This window comes from Canis lupus, unplaced genomic scaffold, assembly GCF_048164855.1.
Source record: "Canis lupus baileyi unplaced genomic scaffold, mCanLup2.hap1 Scaffold_102, whole genome shotgun sequence".
In the NCBI taxonomy this organism is placed as follows: Eukaryota; Metazoa; Chordata; class Mammalia; order Carnivora; family Canidae; genus Canis; species Canis lupus.
The window spans coordinates 132354-143174 of NW_027326479.1; the positions used below are offsets into that span (position 1 = coordinate 132354).

The 10821-nt window shown below is 58.4% G+C and overlaps 1 protein-coding gene across 2 annotated transcripts; it reads right to left on the minus strand.

The window, feature by feature from the left end:
• Positions 1–3674: 3674 nt before the first annotated feature.
• Positions 3675–9124, minus strand: LOC140629731 (rho GTPase-activating protein 27-like). Of its 2 annotated transcripts, none has more exons than XM_072819319.1 (3): positions 8958–9124; positions 5005–5448; positions 3675–4648 (listed from the first exon to the last, which is right to left on the minus strand). In XM_072819319.1, the coding sequence occupies exons 1-3, from the start codon at positions 9012–9014 to the stop codon at positions 4448–4450; spliced, it is 702 nt and encodes a 233-aa protein (XP_072675420.1). In that variant the 5' UTR covers positions 9015–9124; the 3' UTR covers positions 3675–4447. The 2 variants fall into 2 exon arrangements, with proteins under 2 accessions (XP_072675420.1, XP_072675419.1); XM_072819318.1 differs by lacking the exon at positions 8958–9124 and adding an exon at positions 5685–5897.
• Between the last annotated feature and the right edge of the window lie 1697 nt (positions 9125–10821).

Genomic DNA, 10821 nt, shown 5'->3' on the forward strand with positions numbered 1-10821 from the left:
TGGGCTGAAGAGAGTCTTTTTGCCCAAATTCAAGGGCTCTCCCCTAGCCCTCCAAGGAGGTCTCTGGATGATAAAGGCAGTTTAAAGGTCTGCCCCCCTAGCCACAGTGTGGGACAACGCTGAGGCTAGCCCAGCTCTAGAGCTACCCGTGGGCTCAGTAGAGGCCTGAGATGGGCCTGCATTTGGGTCAGTTCCCCTCAGCTGGATCCTGCGCCCCCCACCCCCCCACTGCCACACCAGGTGTGGTCCTGAGAGCACTCCCTCCATGAACTTCCCACATGCTTCTCTCTACTTCCTGGGGAGTTCTGCCTGAGACAGCAGTTCAGTGAGGAGGAGAGAAAGGTGGCCATGGTGGCAGATACTTTCCAGAAATGGGAAAAGATTAGCAGAGATGTCTGCTCTGAGGTACCAGGGGCAGGGAAGCAAGGGAGGATGTGGTGGGGGAGCTGCGATCTTGGCTGGTGGGATGCTGAGGGTTTCCATTATTTCTGTGAGGTAGAGGTGAGGTCATCAGGAGGATAAGAGGGAGTGGGAGAGGGAGAGGGAGAGGCAGGCAGGGCCGGAGGTTTGAGGAGAATGAATCCCTGAAACAGTGGTTGCGGAAAACGGGAGAGAACAGAAACACGCGTGGCTGATGAGAATGTAAAATGGTGTGGCCACCATAGAAGACTCTAGTTCGGCAGTTCATCACGAATTTAAGCACAGAGTGACCGTCTGACCCAGCAATTCCACTAGCAGGAATGTACCCCAGGGGATTAAAACATATGTGGATGGGCTGAATGTTTGTGGTCTCCCAGATTCATATGTTGAAGCCCTAACTCCAATGTGGTGACCCTGGGAGGTAGGGCCCACAAGGATGGGATTCCTGTCCTTATAGAAGAGACAGTCAGGCGTCAGAGTCTTGGTTTCGGCTCAGGGTCCTGGGATGGTGGTCTGAGATGGGCTCCCTGCTCAGCGGGGAGTCTGCTGGAGAGTCTCCCTCTGCTCCTCCCCCCTCGCTCAATGCACGCTCTTTCTAAAATAAATAAGTCTTAAAAAAAAAAAAAAAAAAAGAAGAGGAAGAGATGAGCTCTCTCTTTCAGCCAGAAGGCAGCCTGTCTGCAGGCCAGGAAGACAGCCTGCACCAGAGCCCCACCACGCTGGTGGCCTGATCTGGGACTTCCAGCCCCAGGACTGTGAGAAATGACTTCTGTTGTTTAGGGTGCCCAGTCTATGGCATTTTGTGTTGGAAGCTGGGACAGTGTGTCCACATAAAACCTCGTACATAAATAGTCACAGCAACATTATGCATAATAGTAAAAAAATAGGAATAAGCCAAATGTTCATCAATGAATGAATGAAGAGAGAAATGTGTGTCTCCATACGATGGGGTTTACTTGGCTGTAAAGAGAACGGTGAAGATGTGCTGGCCTACAGCCTTGTGAGGAAGAGCTGGAGGTAGAAGCACACTTATAGTGCGGGGAGGCCAGTGTGCTGAGAGCTGGGGGGGTGGTGGTGAGCTGAGAGCAGCGAGGAGGAGGAGGAGGAGGAGGAGGAGGAGGAGGAGGAGGAGGAGTGGGGGGAGGAGGAGGAAGAGGGGGAGCAGGAGGGTGGGGGAAGAGGGGGAGGAGAAGTCAGCAGGTGAAAGGGAGGAAGGCAGGGTGAATGGCAGCCCTGGGCATTGAGGCGGGGACAGCGTGGCTGGGAGCTATAGGCAGGGGCACAGCTGGTGTGCAGAGAGGTGGGAGACGGGCTGGAATGGCCTTGGAAGCTACAGTCAGATGGCTGCTGGGTGGAGGATGAAAAGGGAAAGAGAGGAGCCCATTCAGAGGCCACCGTGTCACCCAGGTGAGAGACTGAGGGGGATGGGAGGCAGATCAGGGAATAGTTAGGAAAGGATGGTGGCTGCCTGGCTATGGGGGAGGGGGAAGGAGACTCTGGTAAACCTCTGTGCCTGGGAACAGGGAGATAGGCTGGTTTCAGGGTATTGTGGGCAGGTTGCACTCAGGGTGTCTGGCAGCCATCCAGGCAGAGATGTCCTGTAAGCTGGAGGCCACTTGCACCTGGAACTCAGGAGAGTGGTCCTGGCTGGTAAGAGATTTAGGTGACCCATGCGTAGTCCTGATGCCTGGGTCCCCAGGATGGAATGGGTGAGGGCCCTTAGGGAGGGTGGAGGGGAAAGGGCAACAGGCTGAGGCCGCCACCCAGAGGGCATCACCATTTACAGGGTGGGCGAAGACCCATGATGCTACAGGCAAAGGAAGAGCGTGTCACGGCAGGACAAGAGTCACGTGTCCACTTGCGTGAGGTTTGGGAATGTCCGCCAGACTTCACGACCAGGCGGGCACTGGTGACCTTTGCTACGGTGGCTTTAGGGGCAGATGCCAGGCTGCAGGAGGGTCTGGAGCATCTGCTGAGAGGGGGCAGGCTTGGGGACAGGGCCCTCTGCGACAGCCCTTATCAGCTGCGGCATTTATTTTTAGGTCTATTCCCCAACCAGCTGGTGCTTCACGAGGGCAGATGCTATTTTTACATCTTTGTGTTTCCACACAAAAGCCAATTTGTTCCGAACATAGTCAGTGAGCACCAACGGCGCTCCTTGAGCACTGCGCTCGGTCTTGATCTATGGCTGAGCCCACACTTCCGGTGGCCCTGACTGCAAATGAAGCTCTGGGCATGCTCTGCCACCCATCTGCCCTGTGACTTCCGGTGAGTTATGACATCATCTCTTGCAGTGTTTCCTCATTGGCAGTGGCTGATTTCTGAAACTGGTGACAAATCATGATGATTCTGGGACTTCTTTGGCTGCTGCTGCATTGTTTGCTGACCGAGGCGTTGGCAGGGTCAGAAGCCTGGGGTGGGGCGAGGATCAGACGGGGGAGCTGACACTTCCCAAGACCTCCCTTCCCAAGGGTCCTCCTGCCAGCTGTCCTGCCACAGGTCCCCATTCACCGTGGCCCACAAGGCCCCGCACACCCTGTCCCCTGCCAGCCTCTCTGGCCTCACCTCACACCCACGCTCACTGCTTGTGTGGGTTCTTTTCAGATTTTGTTCTCTCCTCGAGCCTTCCTGCCGCAGAGCCTTTGAACATGCTGTTCCCTCTGACTAGATACCCTTCTCTTAGTTCCTCACCTTGAGGACTCCTCTTCATTCTTTAGTGCTGGGCTCAAATGGGGCTTCCGCAGAAGCATCTCAGGTTCCTGAGGAACAGTGACCTCCGAGTGGCATACCTTCAGAGCACCCTGTGCTTTTTCGTAGCGTTTGGAGGGTGTGAGGGCTCCTTGCCCTGCTGTGAGTCCCCGCTTTAGAAGGCTCTACTCTTGACCTTCTCTGTCTGCCTCTCCCCACAGGCTCCTTGGAGCCTGGGCCCTTCCCTTTGGACCATACCCGTAACATGCAAGACCCCAGAATTCCCTGCTCCAATGGCCCCAGGCCCCTTCCCTTAAGGATGGATCATGTGGGGTGGCCACGGGGCAGCAAGTGGCAGGGGGTGTGGCAGTTTGTGCTAGTGGACGGGACTGTCCACATATGTGCATGTGGACCTCCCTTGGGCCAGGATAGCTCTGAGGGTGGCCAGCCACAGGGGGCAGGCTGACAGCAGAGCCAGATCTTATGCCAACCTACCCACATATAGGATTCAGAAGAATCAAAGAAGTTTAGTCTTCTAGGTCATTATGAAAGTATATTTGTCAGAGTAGGAGAATAGAACATATTTTATTTAACAGTTATAACTTGATTTGTAACTTTACAGTATTGCAATGCATGGTGTGAGGCTTCCATTTGTACTCTTGTCCCGGCCCTGCTGGCATTTGCGGTGGGCTTGGGCCTACCACCAACCGTAGGCTCTACCAGTGAGGCTGCACTCGCAGTACCCCTACCCCAGAGCACTGAGCCTGGCACAGAAGAGCAGATAATAAATATTGGCTGTGAGAAACAAATGAGATGATCCAAGTGAAATGCTTGGCAGGGTGCAAATGTCAATAAATATTAGCTATTATTGTTTGTTGAACAGACCAACAGTTTGTGGGGCAGGTGGGCCAAAACCCAGAAACTGAAGGGGTTTGTGCCTGAGGAGAGAAAAGGCATAGCTGCTCCTTCCTTCTTCCAGCCCTGTAGGCCTCTCCCAGCTCCCGAGGGTAAGGTGGGCACCGGGCAGGTAGCCTGACAGCAGAGATGCTGAGAGCTGGGGGCTCCTGCTACTTGCCCACCCGGCAGAGCAGAAGAGCTGGGCAGGTTTCCTGTCTGCCTCCAGCATCTCCCCAGGCCCCGACAGAACCCATTTGCCTTAGTTTCTTTTGCTCTGCCTGTGAGCACATGATGGGGTGTGGAGGGGTGCGGGGGGGGGGGGGTAGCTGAAAGAGCTGAGGTGGCCCTCCCGAGGCTGTGCTGTGCTGTGAGAGGAGCCTGTGAGGCAGTCAGGTGGCCCACAGGACCCCGAACAAGTCACTTTGCCGCTGCCACACCCTCTTCACTTGTCAAATGTGACTGCGTGTGGAAATGGTGCATGTCTCGTAGCCAGTGTGAGGGACACAGTTAATATGAACAGCCGGTGCACAGAACACAAGTGGGTCAGGGAGGGCAGAGGCTCACTCAAAGAGCCCACGGGGGAGTAGTCCTCCTCGGGGTAACTGGTCAGCGACTCGGGGTAGTCCGTTTCAGGGGTAGGGGGCTGCAAGGAGCAGGAGACAGAGTCAGACGCTCTCCGAGCCAGTAGGGACCCTGGGCCCCGCCCTTTCATACCAGGCCACGCCCCTCTATAGCAGTCCAGGGGACTGCGGGGTGCAGGAGGCGGGGCCTGAGGCCTGAGTCACCCCGCACCCCCCCGCACCCCTTCCCCCCCTCCCCCCGCCCCGCGCCTGAACCTCATTCCCGGGGGGCGGGGGCAGGAGGCGGGGTCCGAGGCCTCAGTCACCCCGCCCCCCCCGGCCAGGCCCCGCCCCTCACCCTCATTCCCGGGGCGGGGCAGGAGGCGGGGCCTGAAGCCTCAGTCACTCCGCCCACCCGGGCCAGGCCCCGCCCCCTCACCCTGCGCTCCCCGGGGTCCAGTGGGCTCAGGCCTGGCTGCATGTCCTCCAGCGCGTCCTCGGGCTCGTCCTCGGGCTCGTCCTCGGGCTCGTCCTCCAGCTCGTCCTCCGGCTCGTCCTCCCAGACGGCCTCGCCCGTCAGCGGGTTGTAGAAGAACACCCTGCGGCTCTCCTCATCCCAATACTGGCCCCAGTCTGTCTCGAGGCTCTCGCGGCTGCCCACCGAGGCCGGAGAGGTGGCTGGGCTGGCGGCGCCCTCAGAGGCCTCGAAGGGCGACTCCCAGGTGGTCACGCCCGTGTCTGGGTTGTAGTAGTAGCGGCGCCCGCTGCCCGCGTCCCTGTGCGTCTCCCATGCGGGGGGGCGGGGGACCGAGGCGGTGCCGGGTGACGTGGGCAGGGGCTGCCTCTCGACGTTCTCGTACACGGGCTCCGGGGGGTCGTCCACCTGTGGGAGCAGGAAGGAGGCGTGACCGTCAGGGCAGCTCCGGGGTCACCCAGTCCCGACCCAGCCACTTCCCACCTGGGCGACCTTGGGCAAGTTGGAGTACCCCCTGCTTCAGTCCCGCCGCTGCACAATGTCTGCCCTGCCCGCTCCGGAAATTGTAGTGAAGAGAGAATGAGGAAATATTCGTGAAGGGGCATTGTCAAATATGAAATGTCCCAGATGCGTAGGGCACTTACATTATTTATTAACAATAATAAAATATCGATATCTTGAGTTCTCCCAGCTGCGCACTCACTGTGCACTCCAGGGGGCCAATCAGAGGTTGGGCAGGAATAGAGAAATGGCCTGGGCCCCATTCCTTTTCCTCCCCATTCAGGTCACAGAGGGGCAGGGCCCTGCTGCACTCTACAGCCCCCACCCCTCCTTCCTTCCTGTCCCTGAAATCTCTGGGACTGGAATCCGTACCACCTCTGATCTGGGACTGAAACTTCCTGAATGTGGTTTTTGCAGACCTCAGGATCAACTGCAGAGAAGGGAGAGAGGCAAGCCAGATGGGAGGAAGGAAGGAGGAGCTAGGAAAGAGGAGCCCCTCGTGCCCTCCAAAGGAAAGCGAGGTGGGCTGGAGGGTCCGGCCACACACAACATACCTCTGGTCATGCTCAACACCCCACTGCTCCTTGCGGCCTGCGGGGCAAAGTCTACGCCTTTAACAGGGCACCGGAGGGGCCTGTCGCCTCTCTGTCTACTTTATTTCCTGCCATTCCTGGCCCCCTGCCTTGAACTTTATGCTCTAGTAGCCTGGGGCTGCTGGAGGCTCCACCCTCCCTGCTGTATATCTTTTATGGGCCTGGATCCTTCAGAGTGCCTAGGCCCATCCCCACCCTTTTTTTCACCTGGCCCACTCCAATTCCTTCTTCAGGACTCAGCTCAGGTGTCAGGTTCAAGACCTTTCTTGAGATTCCTCTGGTGTGCCCACCATCGCCTAGCACCCTCAGCTGGCCAGAGGGATAGATAAGGACACTCTTAAACCCCAGGCAGCAGAAGAGCACCAGAAGATTAAGACTGTTTCTAGGACGATCTAATGCTACGGGGGAAATGCAGACTTCGACATGGGGAGCAAGTATATAGTTTCAAATCTGTGTTTTTAGAAACCCTCCAAAATGCTAACAGAGATAGTTATCTCCTCTGGGCAGTATAGTTATAGGGATGGGGTATTTATTTATTTATTTATTCTTTAAACTTTTCTCAAAATTTTGTACAATCACCCTCCCCCCCGCCCCGCCTTTTTTAATCACAGAACTGCCTGTGATGCCTTCACTAAGCTGTAAACTTCCCAAGAGGGGAAGCCGGTCATGTCAAGGTGGCATCTCCCTGGGCCTTAGGAAGGCGCCTAAAAACACACTCGTTTGTCCCACAAAGATTCACCTGTCCGGTGCACGCACTGTTCTAGGCACTGGGGAACGCAGCAGTGAACAAAGGGACCCACATCCCTACTGGGCAGCCTGTGTAAATGGTCAGGGAGCAGGGAGGGAGATGAGCAGGGTGAGAAGTGAAATGCACAGCACAGCACGTTGTCCGTGGTAGTTACTGCTAGCAGGAGACAAAGTGTCAGAAAAGCAGTGGTAGAGTTTTAGATCATCAGGGGCAGGTCCCAGGCATGGAGGGAACAGGAGGAGCTGGATACACCAGATCCTCACTCCTCTCCCTCACCCTGCAAGCGCTTGTGTGGCTGAGACAGAACCCCCCACCCCACTTCTCCTTTCTCTCTGTCCACCGCAGCCATCCCATATTCCAGCCACACCGGCCCATGGACCCTCCCGCAAACACAAAGCCACCTCCTATCTCTGCACCTTTGCTCCAGTGGGTCCTTCAGCCTGGAACTCTCTGCTCTCATACCTGCCTACCCAGATCCTGCTCCTCTGCTGGTGCTCTGCTCCAAGCCTCCGGGAGAGGCCTTCTCCCTCAGGAGAGACGTCTGGCGCACGGACATGCTGTTCATCCCTCTGTTCGGGCCGGCAGCATTCCGCCTTGGGTTGTCCACTCATCTGCCTACCTCCTCTGACCCCAAAGGCGGGGTTTTGTTTTTGAGCAGGGGACCCAGGATGATGTACTTGACCCCAGTTGCCCTCTAGCTGCTGGCCCAATGCCCTGAAGCACACATCCAATCCACCAAAAGTACTTATTGCTTGAGTACAAAAGCCAATTCCAAGCCACATTTCAGCAGCAAACAACAAACAAACACACCTGACACCACAGGAGACTCAAGTTAGCTTTGGACAAGGACTTCCTGGGAGTGGGGGTTCAGCACAGGAGTCTCTTTGGGAGACCAGGATGGAGGCAGTGGACAGAGGAAGGTGGGTGACCAGACACATCTCCCACCTGCCCCAGCTGGACCTGCTGAGGCAGGCGCCTTCCCCTCCTTGGGACAGGGGCTGGGAGGTCATGTGGGGCATAGATGAGCTGAGGAAGGAGCCAGGCTCTATGGAGCGGGGATTTCCACCTGCAGGCTGCTAGTCTTGGCTGTGAGTCCATGGGGAGTCCCAGGCTGGCCAGGGTGATGGGGATCTCACACGAAGTAGCCCTAGTGGGTACAGAGGTGAGACCTAGGAGCTGGATGTTTAGGCTCTCAGCATGAGGGGGCTGTCAGAGGAAGAGAAGATGCAGAATCGCACTGTGGGGCTCCAGGCTGCAGACCAGAGGCCAAATGGGGGCAGGGCAGGGCCCCTGGGAGGGGCTGCCCCAGAGACACAGGCTGCTTCAGGAGGTAGGAAGGGGCTTTCACTGGACGGGAGCAGGCAAAGTCCAACCCCCTGTCAGTGATGCTACAGCCCTGTGGTGGGAGCTGGACCACACGCAGCGGCCCTGAGGCCCCTTCAAACTCTAGAACTTTCTCCCTGTAGAGCCCCTCCAGTGCTAGGATAAAGCCAGGATCAGACTGGAAGCCAGGCAGGGCCAGTCCCCCTGTGCCCTCTGGCCTTCAAGGGGAAGCTCGTGCAGGTTAGAGCAGGGTCTGCCACCCTGCCCACGACTCCTGGAGGTCCAGGCAACACCCAGTGACAGCCCATCAGTGGGGCCCTGACTAGGCACCAACAGCTCTCGGGGCCCAGATCCCAATCACAACAGAGACACGGGGGACAACAGTAGGAAAGGGGAAGTGGTCTCCTACCTCAGCGGCAAGAGGGGCTCTGGCTCTCACCACGCCCAGCTGCCCAGCCCCGCAGCCCTCCCCTTGCCCACAAGCAGGTGGCAGGCCTGCCTCTGCCCCTGCGCTGATCACCATCTCTCAGGGTCCCCCTGCAGCCCCTCCCAGGCAGGCGAAGGCCTTGGCAAAGGGAAGAGGAAAGCAGGGAGGAGTCCCCGAAGTCTGAGAGATGTCCTGCTCCGAAGCTCCGCTCAGCCACTCCTGAGAGGGCCAGAGAACAGAGGCCCACTAGTGGCACCTTGATCCCGAGGCCCTCGGCCGTCCCCACCAGAGGCTGAGCTTGCCCCCAAATGCCACGGCCCCCTACCTGTCCCCGCAGGGCCTGACTCCGCCTCCTGGTCAGCCTGGCAATCATGTCCACCATCCTGTCCCCTCAGAGCTGCTGGGACGAAGCCCTGGGCAGGCTTTAGGGGTGGAGCCAAGGGGCACAACCCCAGGGCTGGCACAAGGCAACAAGGAAACAAGAAGTGGCTTTGAGGTGGCGGGAGGCTGAGCCTCCAGCCCATTTCCTGTCAGGGCTGTGGAAGTGCTGCCTGAGACAGAGGCTGCCTGCTGTGGGGGGGGGGTGGGGGGGGTGAAGTGGGGGGGGTCTTAGGTCGGGGGTGTTTCTATGTGTCCAGGGAAGCGCCGGCCTTCCTACTCCATACTCTGGTCACCGGCAAGGTCTGAATCCCAGGGCAGATACAGCCAGGGAGCAGGATGGTGCCAAACCGAGGTTGGGGGAGGGGAGGCCAGACAGCTGGGAGAGGGCAGAGGGGGCAGTTGGGTGCTGGGGCCCCAGGCTGGCGTAGACAGGACACGGAGTGGCCCTCAACTCCCCCAGTGCCCAGGGCGATGGGGAAGAGGAAGCTAGTGTGTGGGGTGCCGGGGCGGGGGGGCAACGTGTCAAAGAGGAAGGGGTCTGGGCAGCTGTGGCATCAGACGGAGTCAGTGTCTGGAGTTCTGCAGCCTCACAGAGGACAGGAGGGATTCTGACCACACCACAGTCCACTCGCCTGACTGCCTGAGCCTGTCCCCTCCCGGTTCGCTCTCCAAGATGCACGCATGCACCCTCGCCTGGGTGTCTAATACGTGCACAAGTATGCCTGCGTCCCCACTCTCTAAGGACCCGGAGAAGGGGACAGGGACTAGCCTCTCCACAACCCCACAACCAAGAGCTTCCCCTGGGCCTGGTCTCTCTCCTGTTTCAGGCTCTGACCCCACCTTCCACCGGGATCCCAGACCCATTGTCTCCTGCTCTTCCATTCCAGTAACCCTCCTGTCCCCAGCCCTGGTCTTACTTCCTCCCCTGCCCATGCCCCCCCAGACCACTCCTTCCCTGCACCCACTGTGGGCCCAGGACAGGGACACCCAAGGAGAGCCAGGCGTGGTGTAGATTTGGAGTGTGGGCCCTTTGGGCAGACCGCATCCAGAACAAGCCAGGGATTCATGCCCTACTCTGCCCTCCAAGCTCCTGTATTGCTCCCCTCCCATCCCAGGTGGGACTCAGAAGCCTGGAACACTGAGGGCAGAGAGGCCTGGGGTCCTCCCACTTGTCACACACATGACACATCCCACTGCCCCCGCCCTGGGGGACATGGGCCACACGCAAAATAGGTCACCAGGAGAGATGGAGCCAGGCCCAGAAGATGGGAAAGGCCGGAAACTCTGAGCTGGCAGCAGGCAGGAGCTGGGGAAGGAGAGAGAGGACATGGGTGTGGGGACCTGAGCCCTCAGCACTGCCCCGCTGGAGAACTAGGGAGCAGGGTCTTCCTGTGGCAGGAACCAAGAGTGACAGGACAGGAGACTGGGACCACCGAAAAGGCAGCCCACGTGCTGTTCCTCCTCTGTAAGAAGCTGGGCCCCCCAGGCCTGGGGTCTTCCCAGGGGGCTCTGGCCCCCCACCCCAGGGGCTGAGCCAAACCCACACAGCTCTGGCCTGCTCTTCTTGGTCAAGGAGCTTGGTTCCTCAGGCTTCCAGTCTAGGCTTCCCCTCAGCAAGAGGAGGCGTGACCACAGCAGCTCCCCAGTGGTGTCCTCCTCCCTCAACCGCATCTTCACGCCTGGCCTGGCCCTCTAGAGGCACACGGTGGAGGAGGGGACAGAACAAGCCGGCTGCTCTGTCCTCACCCCTTCTCCCCAAAACCCTCACAGGAGGCTTGTGGCAACCAGAAAAATCCTATCAGCTCTCT